General features: G+C 40.8%; 1 protein-coding gene across 1 annotated transcript in view; it reads right to left on the minus strand.

The window, feature by feature from the left end:
• LOC116047581 (extracellular calcium-sensing receptor-like) overlaps window positions 1-24,294 on the minus strand; it is a 79,353-nt gene extending 55,059 nt beyond the window's left edge. The window contains exon 1 of the mRNA XM_031296469.1: window positions 24,235-24,294. Within this exon, the coding sequence (XP_031152329.1) occupies window positions 24,235-24,293 (59 nt within the window). The 5' untranslated portion in view covers window position 24,294. The remainder of the gene's footprint in view (window positions 1-24,234) is intronic.
• Between the last annotated feature and the right edge of the window lie 930 nt (window positions 24,295-25,224).

Genomic DNA, 25,224 nt, shown 5'->3' on the forward strand with positions numbered 1-25,224 from the left:
CCAAATTTGTCATGCATGACGACAGTCCAGGCCTAAAGATAGCTACATTCGTCTCACACTTGGGAGTAGTAAAGAGGCTCAATAGTGCCCCCTATAAAATTACAAAGAAGCAGCCCCTGCAGTAAGTTTCGCAAGTATCGGATCGGAGCCGTGTTCGGACTGGTAAGTTGATGTACCACAAAAACAATTATCCGCTGATGTATAGACATATCGTTCGCCATTTAAAGTATATGGGAAAGAGTGACATCAGAATCGCATGAATTCCGATCTGTACGGAAGATAATTAGGGCCACTGGTGAAAAATGTATTTGAGTTCTGACGTAATTCTCAGAATTCTGACTTTATTCTCAGAATTCTGACTTTAATCTCAGAATTCTGACTTTAAAGTGGTATGATTTCAAGTTTATATAAATCTATGCACAGGTATTTTACTCCTTAGAATAAATTAACCTGTCAACTTGCTTTTGAACCATTGTATTTAAAATGATTGAGCTTCATTCCTCCCAACTCCCCTAGATCTGGTAAGTCTTGTCTAGTTGTCAAAGGTTTCAGTTGCATTGACACAGAGCCTACTTTGAAAAGGGTCGATTTATGAGGCTTAACCTTATTATTTATGCAATGTGCACTTTGGAGATAATTGTCTTTTTTCTTTGTTCTTTTGTGCAGATTGACAGCGACATCATCGTGCTTATGGATGATGCAACGCTGGCAAATTATATTCCCTCCTATGGAGACCGAATCGCCCTCTTCAATTACTGTGGATAGGATTTGATCAGTTTTGCTGCTCACAATAATGCCTGCTATGTCAGATTTGGATGAATATATCAAACTCTACTTCAGACTTTCTTTCAGTAACAAATAAATACTTGAAATTTTAGCACACAACAGTCAAATAGTAATAAGTGTCCGGACTTTAAAGAGAATTTGTAGAAGACTTGGTCTGTTCAGAAGGAAGATCCAGTCTGACTTGGAAGAAGTGCTGGCTTCTGTTCAACGTGAGATCATGACCAATGGACAGATGCAGGGTTACCGTTGGCAACATCTTCGTGCAGTTCAACGGGGATTTGTTGTATCACAAGATACCATCAGACACATCATCAAATTGGTTGATCCACAAGGTGTGGAATTAAGACGAGCCAGACGCTTGACAAGACGTCAATACAGCTGCAGAGGGCCAAATGCGCTTTGGCATATGGATGGCTATGATAAGTTAAAGCCCTATGGCATTGCCATCAATGGCTGTATAGATAGCTTTAGTCGCTATGTGTTATGGATGGAGGCCTATACTACGAACAGCGATCCTAAAGTAGTTGCAAGTTACTTCATCAGTTTCAAGCATAGGGGGATGTCCAGAGAGCATTCATGCAGACAGGGGAACAGGAAATGGTTGTGTAGAAGAAATACAGATATTTGTGCAGCGCAACCACCCAGACAGTTTTGCAGGGGAGAGAAGTTTCCTTTATGGAAGAAGCACATCAAACTAGCGCATTGAGGGATGGTGGGGTACCCTCCGCAAACAAAGTGCACAGTTATGGATGAACTTATTTCAAACTTTTCAGGATGATGGCCATTTCAGAGGAGACTTTTTGGACAAAAGTCTCATCCAATTCTGTTTCCTTAATCTTGTTCAGGTAATTATCTTTCCTCACCTTCTGAAATGAGTCAGTAATAAATGGAGTATAGTAAAAATAATAACGGTTACATCAGTTACAACCCTGTTTTGCAGGCTTTGGTCAGCTTCACTTTTCGAACTCTCGCTTAAGGGGCTAAGCGAGAGTTCGAAAAATGAAGCCGAGCAAAGCCAGGAAGGAGGAATCCATGTAGGCCCAAAAATAATGCTACGACCCTGCGACATCATGTCGCACATGAGAGATGTAACCGTATTGTGTAGATAAGAAGCTCCCTGGAAATCTAAAAAATATATTCGGTTATCAAGTGCAGCCATGCAGCTACCAGTGATTTGCAGTGTCTTGGTTCAGTGATACTGTAGTAATGTAGCCCACAGTAAATGTTTCACTGCAACTTTTGCCAACCTGAGAGCTGTCTTAATGTCCACAGAGTCACAGTGTTACCCTTATGCACACCTAAGGACATTTTAGTCTTTTGCCTGTGTTCGTTATTGATTATTTAGGATGTTTTTTTTTGTTGCAAATGGCAGTCATTTTTGGCCATATTAATCTCAAGATTTTATGCTGCAATTATCGTAGCATGAAAAAAATTATGTTTAATTAGATTCCATTGACATTTTGTCATGCATTGTTTTGAAAAGGTGGAAGCTGAAATGTAAAACTGGAGCTGACAGCTCAATTGCATTAGCAGAAGAAGTTGACAGCTGAAACATGTTGCTGGCACAGCTGAATGGCAAATAATATAAGTCCTGTATATAAGTAGAAATAAAATGCCATAAAAATGCGAAGGAAGAAATTTGTATTCATATCTGATGTAAAACTCACTATCCCCCTGTTAAGATACACTTACTGTCTGGTGCTTTTATTTTGAGAAATGAGATCCATCTCTAGTTTTCTGTTCATGTACAGTGAACATTTGAGATTTTCATTCAGAGCCTCCTGTTAGGATACAGTTACTGTATGCACTGACATAAAGTATTAGTAAAGTAAAGTATTACGATATCAGTGCAGCATTGTTCTGTGTGCCCGTGCTGTTTGGTGAAAATGCCATTCTCTTGCTGCTTAGTTTTACAGTGATTAGTGTGGCATGCTGTATCTGTTCACTGTTGACTTAGCTGATGAAATGCAGAAAACCTAGGTTTCAGTTTAGGCAGCAGTTGCATAGTTTAAGTCTACGGTGGCCGACAGGGGCAGACGCCCTGCAACTTAAGAAAACACACGCAAATAGACAAAACACAAGCAAATTAAGAAAACAACTTCATTAATTTGACAACATATGTGCAGCATTCAGCAAACGCACTGCAAATACCACAACACAACCAAATACATAAACGCACTGCAAATAAAAAACGATGCAAAAAGAAAAGCACGCAAACCCCGAAAAAAGAAGCGATGCAAAAAGAAAAACTTCATTAATTTGACAACACATGCGCGGCATTCAGCAAACGCACTGCAAATACACAACACAACCAAATACATAAACGCACTGCAAATACACACAACACAACCAAATACATAAACGCACTGCAAATACACACAATACAACCAAATACATAAACGCACTGCAAATACACACAACGCAACCAAATACATAAAGGCACTGCAAATACACACAACACAACCAAATAGATAAATGCGCTGCAAATATGAAACGATGCAAAAAGAAAAGCACACAAACCCAGAAAACAAATGCAACAAAAAACGCAGCATCCAGATTACACAACGGAAGTTCTCCAGACCTCTAGAGGGAGCAGCTAGTGGAACAGCTTGATTTTCAATCCCATGGGGAGAGAGGGAGGGAGGGAGAGAGGGAGAGAGAGAGAGAGAGAGAGAGAGAGAAACTGCATGGACTGTAGACTGTAAATATTAAATCTATGTTTGAGATATGTTTTCTCTCGTTTGGTGGGTGTGTCTCGGCTCAGGTCCCAGCTAATACTCACTCAGCAGAGACGTCTGTAAACTCGTGGTGATAAAACATTTAAAACTGCATCAGCGTTTAACGTTGACGTTTGTTTAAGCCACATGAGAGGGTTTAATTTCGAGGTCCGAAATTACTGAAGTGTAGGCCTCCTCAAGTGTAATATTGTGATTATACAACAACGGTTACCAACAAAATAAGTGATCAATCTGTATTCATATTGTGGACAATTCGCTCTTGAAATACAAAAAACAGACAGAATTTATAGTCCCTCCCTGTTAGTAAACCAGCCAATTTACCGTGGGATTTATCAAACTGAATAAATCCCGCCCGCACATATAAACACAAAACTGCTTTGCTAACTCCATTGTGTTGTAAGTAAGACATCTGGTGAAAAAGTTATTGTATTAATTAGCATGATTGCCGTACTGTTTAGTTCACAAACATCCAACACACCAAAGTACAAACACATAGCGGACCAGACGCAAGCTTTTATTTTGAAAAGCCGAAGCTCGGGGATGGCACCAGCCGGGAGGGCATGAGACTGGAGCATAGACTGTACATTAATAATATATTATGTTATTAATAATAATAATAATAATAATAATAATATGAATTTAATATTGGTTAATAACGGTCGAAAATCCAGCTGTTCCACTAGCTGCTCCCTCTAGAGGTCTGGAGAACTTCCGTTGTGTAATCTGGATGCTGCGTTTTTTTTGTTGTATTTGTTTTAAGGGCTTGTGTGCTTTTCTTTTTGCATCGTTTCATATTTGCAGCGTGTTTATGTATTTGGTTGTGTTGTGTGTATTTGCAGTGCATTTATGTATTTGGTTGTGTTGTGTGTATTTGCAGTGCGTTTGCTGAATGCCGCACATGTGTTGTCAAATTAATGAAGTTGTTTTACTTTTTGCATCGCTTCTTTTTTCGGGGTTTTCTTTTTGCATCGTTTTTTATTTGCAGTGCGTTTATGTATTTGGTTGTGTTGTGGTATTTGCAGTGCGTTTGCTGAATGCTGCACGTGTTGTCAAATTAATGAAGCTCTGTTTTCTTAATTTGCTTGTGTTTTGTCTATTTGCGTGTGTTTTCTTAAGTTGCAGGGCGTCTGCCCCTGTTGGCCACTGTATAAGACCAACTATATCACATGTTTGTAGTCTGTATTTACTGTGTTTGTTTCTCATTTTTATTTAAAAAAAGTAATTAGTCAGTTTAAGTTTTTTTCTGCAAAAAATGGGGACAAAGGAAAGTGTTAGGTACTATACTATACGCAGTGAGGACAATTAAGGAATAAACTGGGTTCTAGAGCTTGTAAGCAGTGAAATAACTTAAGATGGTTTAAAACAACCCACCATATATATTAAGTTGTTTTATTTTGCCAAATATGTATCAATAAAAATATAGGCCTTGCTATTCTGAAAATGTTGCATATAATGCAACATTTTGCCAACATGGCTAATGCAAAACTCATGGGCCCAACTGCCAGCCTTATTTTTAGATTATGTATGGTTGTAATTAGTTCAGACTTAAAAAAAAAAATTGGTCTAGATGAACTAGTCTGACCAGAACAATGCGCTTGCTGGTCCAACATAACATTCCAGCCAATAGTCAGATGTGGCTTGGCTACACTTTTGGCTGAAATGAAATGGTTGTTTACACACAACTTTCACATGGGTCATTATTTTGCAACTTAGAAAAAATCCTATAGCTGATATAGCTGACTGCATAAAGCAGTGATGAAGCATGCCACAGTTGTTGCTGCTGTTGGAATGGAATCCTTAACGATGATATGATTTATGACTTCTGTTTTGTAGTCAAATCAGCATCAAATTTCAGCAGCTTGCAGACCTTTTTGTGGTTGGTTGCAGGTCAGAGAACAACTTGGTCAGTGCTTCTGGACTGAGAGAGAGATGATGATGATGGGTGATCTCCCTCAATAACAAACATGGGTTTTTGGAAAAGTTCTTTGTGCGATATTTCATCAACTATTGTAGGAAGAGTCTCCGCTGTGATTCTCCTTCTACAGTCATAGCTGTCTAGAACTTCCACAAGATCATCAGAGTCAACTGCGGACAAATTACCAGATCTAGGGGAATTGGGAGGAATGAAGCTCAATCATTTTAAATACAATGGTTCAAAAGCAAATTGACAGGTTAATTTATTCTAAGGAGTAAAATACCTGTGCATATATTTATATAAACTTGAAATCATACCATGTCTGCCAGTAACTTCGTACACTCCTTGTCATACTCCTTTATTTGCTTAATTTAACTTCTATTTGTCCACAGCCCAGTTTAATTGGTGGATGAATTAACTTGTGATAATCCCAGATGTGTGGCATACTCATTTCCTTGTTTGTTGTTTGTTGTTGTTGATGTTTGTTGGCTTTGCAACTCGATCGCAGTGCGGAGACCGCTTTGTTAGCTTTGGCCATTGTTTTATACAGTCTATGAATGAAGCATCATAACATCGAAAACCCTGTTCGCTGGGGACGAGTCGGCGTAGGGACCCGTCGCCGAAATCTCAGCCTTATCACCAGGAACAAATCGGCACTGGCCCTCATCATGTTAACATGTTAACACGCATTTACTTGTGAAGCATAGCAAATATATAATGACAAACTGAACTGAGCATTGAATAGAACAATAATAGAACTGTTATGTTCACTGGCTGGCTATTAAGCTAGTTAGTTTTAGTCAGGCACTAATGTTACTTTGTATGTGCATATATTAATTTCCCCCCCGATAATGCCTTTGTGAACAATAAATCCATGTCTGAAATAATCTAGCTAACGTTAGCAGCCGGTGTGCAGCCTGCTATGCGCTTAACTGTTACAGCTGAGCTGTTGCTCATATTAACTTTAGGTGATCAGTTTGTTTTTAGGATTCCTTCGGTGTAGACCGTTCAGGAAGCCAAATTATCACAGAGGCCGTCTACTTTACAAAACACGGTCATTAAACATTAAAAACACTAAAGAATGCAGTTTTATACTAAAAACGAGTGTCTCATCAGCGGACACTGGACGTCAGAAACATGCAATTAGCTTAAAAACATGCTAATGTTGCTAGCTAACTCGTGTGTGCAATTCAAATCCGCAGCAGTTCCGTAATTTTTACAAACACCAGGCACCACACCAACGTATAATTCTTCTTTACTCACCTTTTGTTCTTCCAGTAATGAAATTGCTTCATCTGGGACCCCTCGACTACGCAAAAACTCACTTAAATCCGACATGTTTGAGTTTAAAGTCAGAATTCTGAGAATAAAGTCAGAATTCTGAGTTTAAAGTCACAATTCTGAGAATAAAGTCAGAATTCATGTTGCATGTGCAACAAGAGCAGTGTTGCCACAGTTACTTTGAAAAAGTAACTTAGTTACTTTACAGATTACTTGATTTTAAAAGTAATTTAGTTACTTTACAGATTACTTGATTTTAAAAGTAACTAAGTTAGATTACAAGTTACTTTATTAGTTACATTCAGCAGCTGCTGACAACACCCCCACAGCCTCAACATAAAAATGACAACCGGTTTACTGTGAGGCAGCTCGGCATTGCCAGTAGTAGGGATCTTGTTTATTATCGCACGAAACAAAGGCGAGTCAACCGTGTTTAAGGGCAGCATTTCCTCTACAACATACTGCCCGACCAACTTCTTCAACTCTCCCCCACTTACTGGTTTTGCACCGAAGTCCAGCTTTTGCTGTTTGGGTGGTGGGGGACCTTCTGCTCTCTGCTTCGCACCACCTGGTGGGACTTGCTCTGTAAGTTTGACTGCAGTGCTGCGACTCCAAATGTTTCTTCAAATTTGACGTAGTGTTTTTGTAGCTAGATAGCACTTTGTCGCCACCAGCACAGAGTGTACAACGAACCTTAATATTGCCATCTTTAGCTGACACAAGCTCAAAATAGCGACTGTATTTCCAGCTAGAAATCGCGCATCTCTCTCCTCCCTCCATTGTTGTTTACGTTTGTGTCGCTGCGTGGTAAACGTGACCTGTCCACATGCTGAAAACGTGACCTGTCCACATGCTGAAAACGTGACCTGTCCACATGCTGAAAACGTGACTTGTCGTCGCATACGTGACTTCACTCCCCGAGATGCAAGAAGAAAGTAAAAACAATATATATTTTTACTAAGGAAAATGAAAAAAATAGTAACGCACAGTGACTTGGATAAGTAACTTTAATCTGATTACTGGTTTGGAAATAGTAACGTGTTAGATTACTCGTTACTGAAAAAAGTGGTCAGATTAGAGTAACGCGTTACAAGTAACGCGTTACCCGGCATCACTGAACAAGAGGGAGACCGACAACAACTATCGGCTTATATTTAGCATTAGCATCGCTAGCTTTAGCCTTAGCCAACTCCTTCACCACTAACGGAGCGAGCTGGAAAATCAAACTTTTCCCAAACCCCGTGGGGTGAGGAGGGCCACAACATCATGGCCACCAACACAATTCAGCAAAGATTGTTCTTGCTCGGGCTTTAACTTGGATATTCGGTAGCATTGCTGCCACAACGGACCGAATGGCTTCGCTCGCATCTTTCTAGTGCACGTCCTCAACGTCATCGTTCTCAGCCACTCCCTCTGTTCACTGATTGGACCTACAAATACTTGACTGGAGAAAACCTAAGAATATACCGCAAACCCAGACGGAGTACTGAAGGGAAATGAAAATTGAGCGGAAGTAAGTAGGAGGGCGGAGCCAGGCTAAGAATTCTGAGATTAAAGTCAGAATTCTGAGAATAAAGTCAGAATTCTGAGAATAAAGTCAGAATTCTGAGTTTAAAGTCAGAATCCTGAGAATTAAGTCAGAACTCAAATACATTGAAAAACAGGATCAGAAAAGCCTTAAGCCTTGATGATGCTGTATTGTTAAGACTTTGAGTCTGCGTATGAGGGCGTGGCCTTGGCGCCACAGCGAATTTCGATGTTATGTCATTAAACAGGAAGTTGTTGGTACTCTAATGTACATTAGTGGTAGGCGGATCGATCCATATATTGATAATATCGATACCAACATTGGTATTGATATTGATCAATACCAGTGTAATGAGATTGATACTTTAATTTTAGTTTCTCTCCAGTATGCACTGCTGCGGTTTCATCAAAGAGGCGACCTGGCTGTCTGGGTCTTGGTAAGTGCCGCTGCTTTCAAGTGCCGCTCCTGTAACAGCGCAGAGCAGGTATACTTTGCTCCTGCTCCCCCCTCTTGTGATTTGATGTTGTACCGTCACGTGACTCAATGGCGCCAGGCAAACAATCAAGCAACCAGCCAGGCCCGGCGGCTGCCAGCATCGCACACACACACAAGCAGGACAGAAATGAAGCAGAAGAATGGCAGAGAGGAAGAGGAGCGCTGTGTGGCTATATGTTCAGGCCGAAAATTAAACATTCTGAAGAAATTTGGGTACTGCTGCTTATTGTACAGACATGCATGCACAAGTAGCAAAGTGGCTCACCTAAAGGAAAACAACAGTGTAGTTATTTAACAGAATAGGCTAAATCAGCACTGGTCCATGTAAAACAACAACAAAAGTTTCCCAGAAATTCAAAAATATTTACATGATGGATGTTAAAGGGCCCAGTGATGCGCAACATGCTGATGGATGGCGTGGACAAAGACTCACCAACGACAGGCATCACCCTACCAGTTTGTGAGCAATTGTTCGCCGGTGTAAAACATCGGGTCCATGCCATTTGAAATCTGGAATGCCACATCCACCGCCACATCCACCGCCACGGGCACCGGGACGCAAGAGTTGTAGATCTGATAACCGAGTTTGATTCCCGGCACCAGCTCCGTGTTGTTGTTTATCTCCTCGATGGCGAAGATCATTGCCTGTGAGAAGCCCAGTTGACGGGAGTCAATGCTGCACACAGACTCTCATGTCACAATTTTACAATTTTAACAGAAAATACATAAAACGGGGCAACATAATACAATAAATTCAAAACACAGGATTAGATATCAGTCCAACATTCACAATAATATTAATGCACAGAGTCAACTAAATCTAAAATAGGCCTATTAAGTTGTTTGTTAAAGGGATACTTGACCAATTTAGCATTAAGCTTTGTATCAGCAGAAACACGGTAGTATTTTTGAATGGCCGTGCTTCCCTCCCTCATGTCCCATTGAGAGGGCAGATCTCTGTATTGTGGGTCTGGAAAAATTCATACCGATGACGCAAAAATCGTCATTTTACGTCATCGGTATAAATTTTTCCAGAGACAAAGGACTACAGCCAGTACTTCCGCATAGCCCATAGGGGGTTGGACTCCGGGCTTTTTCTGGAGATTGCCGAGGTAAAAACGAGTGTCAGCCATCTTGAATCATCGCTTAGCTTCTCAGCAGAAACAGATTTATTCATCCCGAAGGAAATTTTAGAACAACAATTATGTGCATTCAAACTACCGCACACATGTACCACCGGGATACATTGGTACAGATCGGAGAATATGCAGGACACTTTATTACAGATGGAATACTCAACACACTACGTTGGCTATGGAGACCAGCGGTGTTGCTCGAAGCCTCTGGCCGATAAAGGGACATCATCAGTGAGGAACGTTGAACGAGTTTGCGGGCGAAAACTAACGTTAGCCGGCCACCTGTTCCATCAATCCTGCTTGCAAGTGTCCGCTCATTAGACAACAAACTGGACTACATCCAACTTCAACGAAACTCCCAAAGAGAGTTCAGAGACTGCTGTGTTTTTGTTGTTGTGGAAACATGGCTGAACAACAGTGCTGCGCTGTCACCGGGTAAGACTAGCTAGTGAAGGTGGGCTTTTTTAACACGGACTGTTGCAGAAATGGGGTGCTGGTATCCAACTAACTGCTAACCGCTGGTGGAGTTTGTGACTGTTAGATGAGACCATTCTACATTCCACGCAAATTTACGGCTGTGTTTATACTCTGTTTACAGCCTACCAAGTGCTAGTGCTAGTATGTGTTAGCTGAACTTTACGGAGCATATAATGTGTCATATAATATGTCGTTTTTATATAATGTTTTTATATATTTGAATTGTGTAATCACTTGAGTCACGGTGAAACGTTGTTTCATGTATATGGTTGAAATGACAATAAAACACAGTTGAATTGAGTTGACCGTCTCACTGTCTGTCTGTCTGTCTGTCTGTCTGTAAACGGTAGGCGTGGCTTGGGAGTGGACTCAGAGCAGCGAAGAAAGTGCATTCTGGGATTTGGTGTCTTTCATCCACATGAGCCAAAAACACATTTCCTGGCTTTTCTCGGCCTAGAAGGCACCAATTTCAATTTTTTTTTCACATTTATACTACATAAGTGACCCAATTTAAAGATATATTCAGCTTTCCAGCGCTGAAATATCCCTTTAAATATAAAAAAAATCAGTTGTTAAACATTATGCACTTGTTACTCTTGTGAAGAGCTTTATGCATAGGCGGCGCTAGGCTATTTTTAGGGGTGCTGAAGCACGGAGTGAGGAGAATAGAGAGGGAGAAGGGCAGAGAGAGCAAGATGAACAAGGTGAGAAAATGGCTAGGTAGCCTATAAGACATATATATATATATATTAGGGCTGTCAAAATAACGCGTTAATTTTGATTAATTAATCTGAGAAAAAATAACGCGTTAAAAAAACATAACGCAGATTAATCCATTCCATATTGACGTTTGACCCAGAGCCGTTCTAGCCACCATTGGACTGTAAAATGAAGGAGGAAGACAAGAATGTTCTGCCTGGATCATTAATTGGAACATTTACTTGTAAAAATCTTCTTCCTGCCAACCCTGGCTACTGAAATCTGGTGCCACTGATATGTCTGCGCTTCTCTCTGATGCTCTGAAGACGATACAGGCAACACAAACACCGCTGCACGTGACGCTAGTTAACACTATACTCAACAGCAGCTAACGTTAGCCTACCGCTAGCTAGTAGCTGGATTAAACACGGTTAAAATGCTGACAGCTAACGCTAAACGGTGTAAAGTTTGACTGTGTTTTACTGTAGAGGATTCAACACCGGTACGTAACAATCTGCAGCTGCCGTCAGAAAAACAACACAGACGGTGCGTTCAATGAAACTGGTAAACTACAGTGTGGTGCATTTGAAGTTATTGTAAATGTCCTTTTCCCATCTGGTGGTTGTTTTTGTCGTTCAACAGCAATTTACTAGTGAAATAAGTTATTGTTATTGTTATACATTATCGGTTCAGGCACCGTTAATTATGTATGTGATTAATTTTGATTAATTAATCACAGAGTATGTAATTAATTACATTACATTTTTTAATCGATTGACACCCTAATATATATATATATATATATATATATATATATAGAGAGAGAGAGAGAGAGAGAGAGAGAGAGAGAGAGAGAGAGAGAGAGATAGATAGTAGGACTACTGTGTTTTGTTTTCTCTTTTATTTGAAGATTTTCTAGTTGATTACAAAATGTTTTGTATGTGACTGTCAGTGATACGACGGAGAGAGGGGGATAGAGGGAGAGAGCAGGATGGAGAGAGAGAGAGCAGGATGGAGAGAGAGTGGACAAAGAGAGGGACCTGGAAGAACCAGGTGAGAAAGTGGACATATATTGTACGGGCAAAAACACTTAAAACACTTAAAATATTCCATTCACATTATATTTACATATGCATTTCATGGAGGACTAGGCTCTTAAGAAAAAGAGATGTTGTATTTTCCCCATCTGGTTCAGAGGCATTATTAGATTAGATTATTCATCATTTAGTTGTTTAACACACAGATGGGGACTCGAGTCGCACTTAAGTCGCACTAACAGCTGACTTCAGACTTGACTCGGACTCGACCCAAAAGACTTCAGACTTGACTTGCGACTCGACCCAAAAGACTTCAGACTTGACTCGGACTCGAGCTTCGAGACTCGTCAACAACCTGTTTTCATGCAATTATTGCTTTTTAAATCTAACTTTATTCATGTATTTCTATTTTCTTTTATTGGCGCATATACGGGGAAACGTATGACGAGCTGCATGTCCCCTGCCCTTTGCCATAATGTGCAACGTAACGCATGCGTTATGCCTTATGTGCGCGCACTCACATATTAAAAAAAAAACATTGACGATGGCGACACCAAGTTGTGCCTGTTGTCAGTTTTACTTTCAATAACTTGGTAAACAGTGGCAGTAAGCTAACAGCTACATGCAAGGTGTGTGGCACCAAGATAAATGATGCTGGATCAACAACGTCTAATGTGAAAGAGACGTTACATTAGCATATATCGTCACAGGTAACAAGCTAACCATCGCAAAGTGTTGTGCTAATGCTGGGAACAGGCACATTGTATCTTTATAGTTAGTAATTGCTGAGGCTCAGACATCCATGGTGCACAGGAGGCGGGACGCACGGATCCATCTCCCCAGGAACAAACGCTGTGTCGGGTGGGCAAACTCTTGTGATGCGTAATTGATCCCGTGGAAGATTTGTAGACTATTAAGTGAACAAGGTGTACCCGGTCCACCAAACACTGGGCCGTCTTGACTGTCTTAATTCTGCACATATTTCTGTTACTGTAGTCCTATTTACTATTTAATTATTTCATCCATGCGTGGCGCAGCGGATCCGTGCGCACTGTCACCTGCCGTGGAGACGCTGGCCTCACTAACCTCTCCTCCTCTGAGTCGGATCTCCCTCGCGCTGGACTCAGTTTCACTGAGCGTACTAGCACTTAGAAAATAAATCGCATTACATCAGTGAGTTCAAACTGATTATTGTGCGTAATTTGGACTGACACTGAGATGCATGTTGTTCTGTAACTGGTGTGGCGCTGCCACTGTTCTCTTGATTTCCACTTCGACATTAGACATTTTTTTGAGTGAAAGAGACATTACATTTAGCATATATCACCACAGGTAACAAGCTAACCATCGCAGTGTTGTGCTAATGCTAGGAACAGGCAAATTGTATCTTTATAGTTGTATCCATATGATGTGACAGACTTAGGTTACTCTTTCACTAGGTCCGAGGCTAGAGGGATGTGTTAAGTAGACCCCATAAAGTTATCCTACAACTGATTTTGATACTGTACTGTATGGATGGTAGCTACAGGACATGTTTTGAATTCATAAAATGTAACAATACAGTGTTAGGGACAGATCAGATGGACAGAGACTTGAGACTTGACTTGGACTCATGGCAAAAGACTTGAGACTTGACTTGGACTCGAGCTCAAAGACTTGAGACTCATCTTGGACTTACAAAAAATGACTTGTGAACATCTCTGGTTTAACCATATCAGTTTCTATCAATGATGTAAATGAAAAAGTTGGAAATTATCAGCAGAAAAAAACATGAATAATCCTGTCTAAGAATATGTTAAGGTTTTTTTTTTTCCAGTTCAAGGTATGTGCAGGGGCGTAGCTCAAAATTCTGGGCCCTGTAGAAAGGCATTTTCTTTGGGCCCCTCCCTGCATCCACAGCTATTCATTCTAGCATATTTTTGGGCCCTCCTCACATGAGGAACTCAGTCCCCTTTTCCCCTCCAGTCCGACACCCCTGGGTATGTGTGCTGCAATAATCATGCTTTGTAGTTGGCATATTTTTTCACAGCAGATGCCTTGAATCTGTTGATAGTTTGTCATAATTGCACATCTCAATATGTCTATTTCTTTCCCCAAAACTCACCAGAAGTCATGATTTAAGGGTTTAAAAAAAAAATCTTATGGGGGCATGCCTCCAGGACAATCCTGTCACAAGAACAGCTTCTTCCCGAATGCAGTGGACTTCATTAGCAAAGCCTGGGACCAATAGTTACGTATAGTAACTCCAGATTCTATGAGTATAGGCTTCGCCCTCTAAGAGCTGTTACTATTGGGTTTATCCCTCGCGCATGCGCTGTCGTGAAGATTTCTTTCGCGCCCTTGTGCCCTGCACGGGCCTTTCTTACGTCCGCAGTTACTGTATATCACAGCTGCGAGATCAGAGATCTGCTCCCTACATCAGCATTTTTCTTCAGCCAATGTTAGTGAAGCAGGTGGCCTGGATCTTAGAGGGCTATGCCTATACTCATAGAATCTGGAGTTACAATATGTAACTATCATTCTATATCGAATAGGGCAAAGCTGATGTAGTCAATGCTACCTGCGACACAAAGGTCTACAAGGAGAACATAGACTAATTCCTCTTCCTACTCATACCGAACAAGTTTTAATGTATCAAACAACATTATTTTGTTAAAAAACTTCATCACCATGAATTGGCCTGTTACTGATCATAAGGCCCATATCATGTGGATTGTGAAGGTGCTTTACAATGACAAAAAAATAATATCACACTTTAATAACTGCAGAAACACATTCCTCACAGCCACTCAGTGCAGGATGCATTGCACTACTGGTCTTTCAAAGAGGGGGAGCTCATTTTCGGCCTACATAATAGAAATTGTCCATTTATTTATTTGTAAATTCTGCTCTACGTTCCTTTTCAAGAAAATGCTTTGTGACCATGTATGCATCTTTTCCAGTGACTTGACCAGTGTCCTCTCAATGGCCAGCTGAGCTAGGCTGCATAAACGGCCTTGGCCCATGGTGTTACGGGTGTAGGACTTGAGCTTTAAACAGGAGAAGCTCCTTTCTACACCTGCAGATGTAGCTCCAATTGTTGCCACTAATAAAGAACAGTTTGTAAAGCTGAGGCATTGCACTGTCCAACTCCATGTCTTTAAGAAACACAAAGTAATCACACAGCTTTCCCCTGTTACCCTGCAAATCCTGATCTGAATACAGGACTTGAAGTTCAGACCTCAGTCTCCCTGAATCAAAGTGATGGCCATAACTTTTCAGGACACTTTGGAAGGCCTCTTCTGGAAACACTTGTCATGTCATCAAATTTCCCTTGATTGACAAATTCTAAGAAGAGCGTACTTTCCAAATTTGAAAAACGTCTTGGAATCTGCTCCAAGATGTTAAGGATGGCCATGTACAGATTTCTGTAGCACTCTTGGGGATCCTGCAATTGGGTCAGACGGCGCTTTCTCATGGGCTCATCTCGTGGGTCTGATGTGAGATCTGCTGCTTTGGCATAAACATCTTGGAAAGCCCCCTCTGACCTCTTCTCTTAGACAAATGCAAGAAGAGACTCAATTCTTCTCTTGCAGTAAAGAACATCCATAGCCCTCTGCTGGACAATATCAAAGACCACATCAGTCTCAGAGAAGATTTGTTCATATGTGTACAACATGAACACAAACTCAAAATCCTCCAGTTTCCTCACAAAGCCTTTGGCACAATCCAGTGTATCATCATCCATTGTCATATCTGCAATGATGTTATCAAATGTCGGAAACATGTCTCTGTGTCGCCGTGGACCCTGGTGAAAAGGGCCATAGGGGAGCGCATCTGGATGGCGGCTCCTGTACGTAGATGTCACTGCTTAGGAGGCTGCAAGCAGGTCCTCCTGGATGCCTCTCTGATCTGCCGCTTTTTTGATGATGTCCGGTAGATCCATAAAAAAAGCCTTAGCGGTGGGGAGGGGAGCCGCCTGATTTGGAGGAGAAAGCCGCCGTGGCGGGGCTCCTGCCCGCTCAGGAGACGGAGAGAGACGCAGTGTTGGGACTCCGTCTTCCCTCTCTCTCTCCAGCCCTCCAAATCGGGAGGGGGGACAGCCGGCAAGAGAACCGTCTTGGGGGGGATCTGAGTCAGCGGACTCGTGCCCGCCAAAGAGATCCCCTTCCGGGATGTCTGGGTGTCGCCGCTGGTGGTATCCTTACCTTACCTGACTGTCTGCCCGGCTGCCATCGCCTGCCGCTACAGTTCCTCCGTTGGTAAGCAGGCGCAGAACTGCTGGCGGCTGGCAGGCTGCCAGCCCGGCGAGCGGGGCCGAAGCACGCCCTGCAGCTCGGGTGGAGATCTGGCAGCAGGATGTAGCCGGTCCGTCAATCGGTACACTGGCGGATACCGCAGTTCTTCGAAGTCTTCAAATTGCTTGTCGCTGAAGAAAAATAGGGAGCAGGGGTCTCATTTATAAACGTGGCGTACGCACAAAACGGGGCTGAAAAAGTGCGTACGCCATTTCCCATGCAAAGGTTGTGATTTATAAAAAACAAACTTGATGGGAGAATGTGCGGTCCTCCACGCAAACTCTGACCCATGCGTACGCACATTTTGAAGACAATGGGAATTGGCGATGCAGATGGTGAGGTGGTGAACTGAAGTCAGACTGCAGAAAGTAAATGTGGGAATCACGATTACTCGTAATATTTTCAAGTATTGATGACTCACACAAATTGTTTCACTCTATATCATCCACGTTATCATGAAGATTAAATCCTGCAGTGTAACATGGAAGGTAAGTATTTTGCAACCCAAAAGCAAAACTTTTACATAAATATGGTGTATTTTGCAATTTATGTTTTTTCCATTGGCGCTCAGCTTTCCTACACTTTTTCCTAGCAGCTCGAGTTAAGTCATTTATCCAAGGTTCAGAATTAGGTTTGGAACGCCTGGGTTTTAGTGGTGCAATTTTGTCGACAATTTTTCTACAGGTGAATGAAAAGGAGGAAATCAACTCATCTGTACCTAGACAAGCGGAGGACCCTATAGTCTCCATAACAACATTAAACGTTTCGGAGAATTGGGCAGCAGTAGCAGGTTTAATCATCCTGCAGAAATATGGCTGGGAAGGGAAACGTCAAATAAAACAGGTGCATGGTCAGAAAAGACAGCTTTGTGTATTTCTATATTTAAAATAGCCAAACTGCATGACAAAACAAGGTGTGGCCATGGATCTGTGTCGGACCACTTACAAACTGTTTAAGGTTAAAAGCGTCGATGAGATTTAAAAAATCTTTAGCCAGCAGAGTCGTAGGACAGTATACATGAATGTTCATATCTCCTACAATTAAGATCCGGTCATCATTCGGCATGATTTCAGACAATAATTCAGAAAAATCTCCGATGAAGTACTTGTTGTATTTAAGAGGTCGATAGATAAGTGCACACAGAACGTGCTGAGATTTGCCCAATTCAAACATTGTTAATTTAAAACTCGAAAAGGTAGTCATTGACAACTGCCTGCAGTTGTACTTATCCTTAAAAATATCGGCAAGTTCTCCTCCTTGACCAGTAGTCCTCGGGGAGTTAAAATATGTGCAGTCAAGCGCTAAAAGTTCAGATAAAGAGCTCGACTTACCAACATTCAACCAAGTTTCAGTCATGAATAGGAAATCCAAGTTATGCCGGGAAAAGAGGTCCTTTTTAGGGCCAAAGTCGCAAAATTGCGACACAACGCGGTACTGAATCAAACAGCTGTTTTCTCCGAAGAGAGTGTTATATGTCATTCATACTCCCCTCCACTAGTTGGCAGACATCCCATACTTAGACCTTAGCTCAGAAATACATCATGCTTCAATGCAAAATGTTCGAGGAAATCCCATCCAAACTTGACTTTTTTGTCAAAAGCGACTAGCGACTTTTTCTGATGTTATTGGAGACTTTTGTGGTGTTTGGAGACTCGTGAAAGCACGTATCACTCTACAGTTACTGTGCTCAACGAGCAGCGGGTGCTGCCGTGAGCCCCTACCCCGTCCAAAAGCCCTCACAGGCGGTCAGTCTCTCAGTAGCCTCGCGCAGCAGTCCCAGCCTGCCGTCAGAGCAGAGAGGAGACAGCATTGAATCACGTATGCGCCACAGTTCTTGCCCTGGCTTACAGAGCGGGGTGTAAATGTAAATGTTTCTTCACTCTTACACAAAATAATTAGGGACACGACGCGGTACTGAATCAAACAGCTGTTTTGGGGGTCTCAATATTGTTCATATTGTCTCTGTACTGTATAATAATAATAATAATAATAATAATAATAATAATAATGAAGAAGAAGAAGAAGAGAAGGAAAAAGAAGAAAAAAAATGAAAAGAAAAAGTGTCCTCCAATGGTGGTGGTGGGTAAAAAAACAAACACAAACATAACAAATGGATGGAGGGGGGTAAATCTGATGAAATAAGATCAATTCTCTTTCAAAATATCAGGTATTTCATGAAAATTACATAATCAAATATGGCCGCCACCATATGACATCGTAATATGCAAATTAGATGGGAAAATGTACTCCTTAGATAAACTTTAGGTCATTCTCAATATTTGTCTCATTTACAATTTGTCTCTATCTCAAACCACTTTCAAGCCAGAGCCTTCTGAAATTTAGGTGTCAAAATCTAGTATTTTTAAAAATAAAACCTGGCGCATAAAGGGTTAAAATATCTGCAGTAAAGCGGTAAAAGTTCAGAAAAAGAGCAGTAATCGGTACCAGCCAGGTGCCAGCAGGATCCAAGGCACGCCAGGAAACATAACGATCTTGAAGCGAACAAAAGTGACGACAGGATAATCTGCTAGGTAGGCTTTCAGCTTCACTAGCTGGCTGCTGCGTTTCCCATGGCGTCTAGAGCGACTTCTCTGGACAAGGGAAGCCGGATTGCGTATGAGGTGAGCAGGTATGTTCAGTAGGAAAGGAGGGAGAAAGGTTTTCTGACCACCCCAATCACACTTGGGCGACTTCTCCAACGCGAGACAGAAATCACAAATCTCAGGGTGCTGTGCTCTGCTCATTACTCGTCCTCCCATTTCCCAAGGTTTACTCTTTGGCTTTGCTGTTAGGCTTTGCACAAAGAGAGTTCCAGGGAGGACTACCACTTTTTTACAACTACCACCATTTATTGGTGCTACCTAGCCATGTGTTATTCTTTAAAATGAATTTTATATTGTATGAGGTTATAACTGAGCTTGCTCATTCTAAATCAAACTTCGATTGACTGAACTTGTTTATTAATCCTACAAAAATATTAAAATAGTAATGATTTAATCAAAATATTGAGATAAAACTCAGTACCACACATTTTTGTCATACATTTTGACTTTATTTATTCACATTATTTTATATTTTCAGTTAAATGATGAAAGACTATTTCTAAAATGAGACATATTAAAAGGATATTCACAAAATGACATTACAATTAGGAAAATATTTAATGTAAAAAAAAACTTGTGAATATAATATTTGAATCCACAAGGTAAAGACTATGCACAGCATAAGCTGTATAATGTATGTTGCCAACTTAACTATTTCCAAACCGCTGGAATCTTAGGATTAATCTTTGTTCATTAAATGTTTCTTGGTGTTCTTCTCAGGCTTAAACAATATGATGAAACACTTTGGAGCAAATATACACAGTATTAGTCCAAAACTGGAGGCCAGAATGGCAAATATCTCCACAGCAACAGTAAATTTCCCAGGAGAGCTGAGATATGCAGGGATAAAGGTGATCCAGACTGCACAGAATATCAGCATGCTGAAGGTAATGAGCTTGGCTTCATTAAAATTATCAGGTAATTTCCGAGCTAGGACAGCTAACACAAAGCAAAAGACAGCCAGTAGGCCTATGTATCCGAGCACAGCCCAGAACCCAACAGCTGAACCTAATGCACACTCCAGGATGATTCTCTCCTTGTATATGGTTAGGTTTTTCATTGGAAAAGGGGGACTAAGAACCAACCAAATAGTACATATTAAGACTTGAATAAGCGTGAAAGACACTACAGTCATTCTTTGCTGTGGCGGACCAAACCATTTCATGACATTACTACCTGGGAGTGTAGCTCTGAAGGCCATTAACACTACTATTGTTTTTCCAAGAACACAAGACATACAGAGGACGAAGGTGATTCCAAACGCTGTGTGGCGCAGCATGCAGGACCACTCAGAGGGTGCTCCAATGAAAGTTATTGAACATAAGAAACATAGAGTCAGGGAGAAGAGCAGCAGGAAGCTCAGCTCAGAGTTGTTGGCCCTGACAATCGGGGATGTTCTGTGACGATAGAACACAGTCGCTGTTATAATGGCCAGACAGGCACCACCAACTGAGAATGTAGCCAGGATGATTCCTAGGACCTCGTTGTAGGAAAGAAACTCTACAGGCTTGGGGAGACAAGTGTCTCTCTTTGCATTAGGCCAGAACTCCTTGGGGCAAGGGAAACAATCAGGGGAATCTGAAAAAATAAAGCAAAAAGGCCTTCTAGCAGTCGTACTGTATATTGACCTTGTATAGTACATTGGCTATGGATTAGGAGATAAACAAATACCTGTAGCATTACTAATCTCTCCCTCAGGACACAGTATACAATCGTAACAGCAGATGGGTTTTCCTTGCTGCAGCACTTTACGAGTTCCTGGAGGACAGCTGTCAGTGCACACTGACACAGGAACCTGGCACATAGAGAGAAACAAACTCATACATATTCATGTATGCCCTGAAGCTCTGAGGATTAAAAGATAGGTATTTATTTATTGAACTACATTGACACATTTACATATTTATTTTATTTATTTATATATTTATTGCCTCATTTATTTATTTTAGGATGTATTCTATAGCCATATTAATTTATTTATGAATTTATTTAATATTGAATAAACTAATTCTTAAGTAGATTACGTTGTCAGTAGCCTACTGGTTACAAGCAGGCTCGGTAGTGATTGGAGGAACAGTTACAGTGAACAAAAATTCAATGTACACATATCAGACCCTACAAGATCACCATATTTATGTAAAAGTATTGCTTTTGGGCTGCTTACTTGTGTGCCACCACCCACCCAGGTGAGGTTTCTGTTTATTTGGAACTTCTGGCCTACCGGCAGTGATGCATCGTATTGCCCTACTGTCACCAACTTAATGCTGCCACTCTCACTTTTTTGCCAGTTAACCAGGTCGAATCTGGCCACAGGATCACCGTTGGCATCAAATGACACATCATAACCATTTCGGGAAAAATTTACTTTTTTCAGCTGAGTAAGAACCTGTAAAGATGAAATAAAGGAAAACAGTGAGGGAGAGCAAGGAAATAACATCAAATTCAACAAATATTTTATGTCAGAAAAGGTACATTATGGAAAAAAAAGGGAATTGGCGTTTTCACTTATTCTCAACTGACCTCTTTGGACTCTATCCTGGTGAATTTGTCACACTGAGTTGTAGAATTTGCTTCCTGACACACTGCTTTATGAATGGCATGAGCTAATGCATAAACAGCCTTGTATACCAAGTTAGTGATCCGGAGCTGAGATGTGTCAGTGTACGGGCTCTGGAGCGTCTTTATGTCTTCAGTTCCGTCACATAATCTCTTGTCTACGGCTGCACCTAAAACACATGACAAAGGCTTTGACAATAATATGTGATATTACATTATTATTCTTCCCTATGTGTTTATTATTAGTCTCCCTCCAGCAGGAGGGTTATGTTTTTGGTTCAGTTTGTTTGTCTGTTTCTCAACAGGAGTACGGAAAACAACAGGCCTACTTTTCATTAAACTTGGTAGAATGTTATATCATGGGCCAGGGAAACCCCATTAAATTGTTGACCAGATCCGAATCACGGGGCAGATACGCGAATTAGTTTTCTCTTTTGTTAACATTGCGAGAAATGGTGGTCTGCATTCTGGGGGGAGCACCCTTCTAGTTATCTTTGATTTCTTTTTGTTTCTTTAACCTGTTAAACGTGCCTTGCAGAAATCTTTATATCTACATTGTTACATTATTTAACAATACATTTCAAAGCACTATTTTGCAGATTTGCCTTTTTGTTTTTAAATTTTTGCTGTTTCAGTTTGTATCTGGATATATATATTTTTTTTAATCTTTATTTATGCTAGCTCATGTCAACACAAATCAGTCATCAGACATTTAAAAATGGCAAATTAATTTAATTAAATACTGACATGATCTGCCTAATGTATTTAAAATAAATTAAATGATCTGATATCACTGTCAGTATGATAGCCTTAATAGAACTAGAAACACAGGAAGCTCTACTCAAACAATTAAAAAAAAAAACCCACGACCACAAGGACACAACTGTGGGTGCCTCTCTTATGTTAAACATAAATACAAATGTCTCACTTTTTCCCAGCCTGCAGTTGAATGCATCCTCCCAGAACTCAGTAAGCACTGGAGAGGCAGCCACTTTAGAAGGAGAGAGATCCAGCAAGAAGTCTCTCAGACCTGGGATAACAGATTTCTGAATGCCAAATCCGATGGTTCCAGCACAGAAGCTGAACCTCAGTATTTCTGGATCGGTAACCCATTCACTGCCTATCCACTGGCGAGGTGGAAAAGGCTCGAGTGACAGCTCTTCCAGCAGGATCATCTGCTCTGCAGAGGATGTAAATGCCACAACAACCATAGCTGTTGACCTGGAGAGGCATTTAAAATAAATTTTAAAATAGCTATCAAGAAAGTTAACACAAACAAACATGAGATAGCGTATATGACACTTTAGCAGGTTATTTGGTCTGACTGACCATTTTTATAACAATATCAGTAATACATAAACGTGATCAAAAGAAGAAACATTTCCAATTTGCCACTGAATATAAAAAAAATCGTCCATCTTACATTTACAGAACATTTTTGTTGTGCTTTTGTGTGCAGAAGGTCAGTGTCAACAAAGGGAACATCAAACCTGCGGATAACGTCAGCTACTTTCTGGAACCTGCTACGTGGGTGGGTCCGATAGAAAGATTCAGAGTATTCCACACAGATCCCCTCTTTGCGTGCTGCGTCCAGAAAAGACGCCATACCACTATTGCCAAAATCGGTATCTGACCGGACAGCACCTATCCAAGTCCAGCCAAAGTGTTTTACCAGCTTGGCAAGTGCGTCAGCCCGGAACTGATCACTAGGAATTGTTCTGAAGAAATTCGGGTACTGCTGCTTATCGGACAGACATGCACAATTGGCAAAGTAGCTCACCTAAAGGAAAAGAACACGGTAAATATTAACAGGACACACAAAAAAAAAACAGCACTGCATGGTCTCTATTCCAATTTTTTTCTCCAGAAATTCAGAATATTTACTTGAGGAATGTTAAAGGGCCCGATGATGCGCGAGATGCTGATGGATGACGTGGAATCAGAATCAGCAACGACAGCCGTCACCATACCAGATTGTGAGCAATTGTCGCCGGTGTAAAACACCGGGTCCAGGCCATTTGAAAGCTGGAATGCCACATTCACTGCCACGGGCACCGAGGAACACGCGTCATAGATGTGATAACCAAGTTTGATTCCCGGCAGCAGCTCCGTGCTGTTGTTTATCTCCTCGATGGCGAAGATCATTGCGCGTGAAAAGCGCAGTTGACGGGTGTTAATGCTGCACACAGACACTCAAGTCTCTTAATCAAGGACTTTCACAAATTAGAGAAATAGTTGTAATAATAAAGGGAAATTGCAATTCATAGTTATTGACAATGCCTGATAGCTGCCCATATGTGAACAAAATACTGTGCAGGCATCAAAGAGTGCCTGAACACCAAAATTCAAAAGATTAAATATGAGTCAAAAATGTACAAGAATCCTATTGCACGGTTAAAAAATAGTTATAGTCAATAGTATTAATTTGTTTGTATCTTCTTAAATATATATAAATAAGTTGTTATACAAATACATTTTCAGTTAATATTCAAAAATGCTTTTTTCATATCAAACTCAAATTTGTAAATGTGTGAATATGATACCTGCAATATATACAACTCAACACTGAATTGGCACTTTATGTGAAATATAGCTTTTTTTTTGTTCTGTCCAGCACAAAACCTGCAACACAATTGTAAGCACATGATAAAAAGCACAACAATTCTATCACCACACAGTCTAACATCCTCTTATCCCCTTACTAACCTTCCTGTACATCTTAGTGGCTCAGGCATGGTGGCGTAGTTATGCATCACTGTGTGCATGTAGTGGTGTATATTGAAAACACCCCCAGTAACGTAGTCACCATCCATTGAGAACACAGGGAGACGAGTGGTACCCTGGAGCTTACATTTCACAGATGAAGCCTGAGTGCTGACCCCAGCACCAGTCCTATCCTCTGTAAGCCCAGTCCTTTGTTTAACATCATCCTCTGAGTTCAGCTCACACAAACCCAGAGACAGGATCAGGCCAATACAGAGAGCAGAGATCTCCATCCTTCAACTGTGAGCATGTGGGAATGTGTGTTTTATAGATTTTCAGACAAAACCTTCCCTCCTTCTACTCTACGTCAGTTTACTTTACATCAGAGAGAGGATGGCCTTATCCAGTCCTACCGTTTCATCTATTTGGCTTTGATTTAACTTATATTAGAATTAAGCCTAACAAATGCACACCTTCAATCCCATTTAAAAAAATTGGAGATACAGAAATAATTATGAATAAATGAAAGTGTATCTTGTGAATTTAGACTTCGTTTTTTCACTTAATTTTTTATATTTTCATATTTTCAGCCCATGATGAAAGAATATTCATAAAATACGTCAACATTAAAAGGACATAAAAATATTAAATGCAAAAATAAACTATTTTAGACAACAAGTTGAAGACTTTGTTGGATGTGCACAGCATACATACTGTATGTTGCCATCTTAACTATTTCCAAACCTCAGATGTCTTAGGATTGATTTTTGTTCATTAAATGTTTCTTGGTGTTCTTCTCTGGCTTAACCAATATGATAAAACACACAGCAAATATACACAGTATTAGTCCGAAACTGGAGGCCAGAGTGGAGATCCACAGCCACAGTAGTCAGGGAGAAGAGCAGCAGGAAGCTCAGCTCAGAGTTGTTGGCCCTGACAATTGGGGATGTCCTGTGACGATAGAACACAGCCGCTGTTATAATGGCCAGACAG

Source organism: Sander lucioperca, chromosome 5 (assembly GCF_008315115.2).
Source record: "Sander lucioperca isolate FBNREF2018 chromosome 5, SLUC_FBN_1.2, whole genome shotgun sequence".
Taxonomy (NCBI): domain Eukaryota; kingdom Metazoa; phylum Chordata; class Actinopteri; order Perciformes; family Percidae; genus Sander; species Sander lucioperca.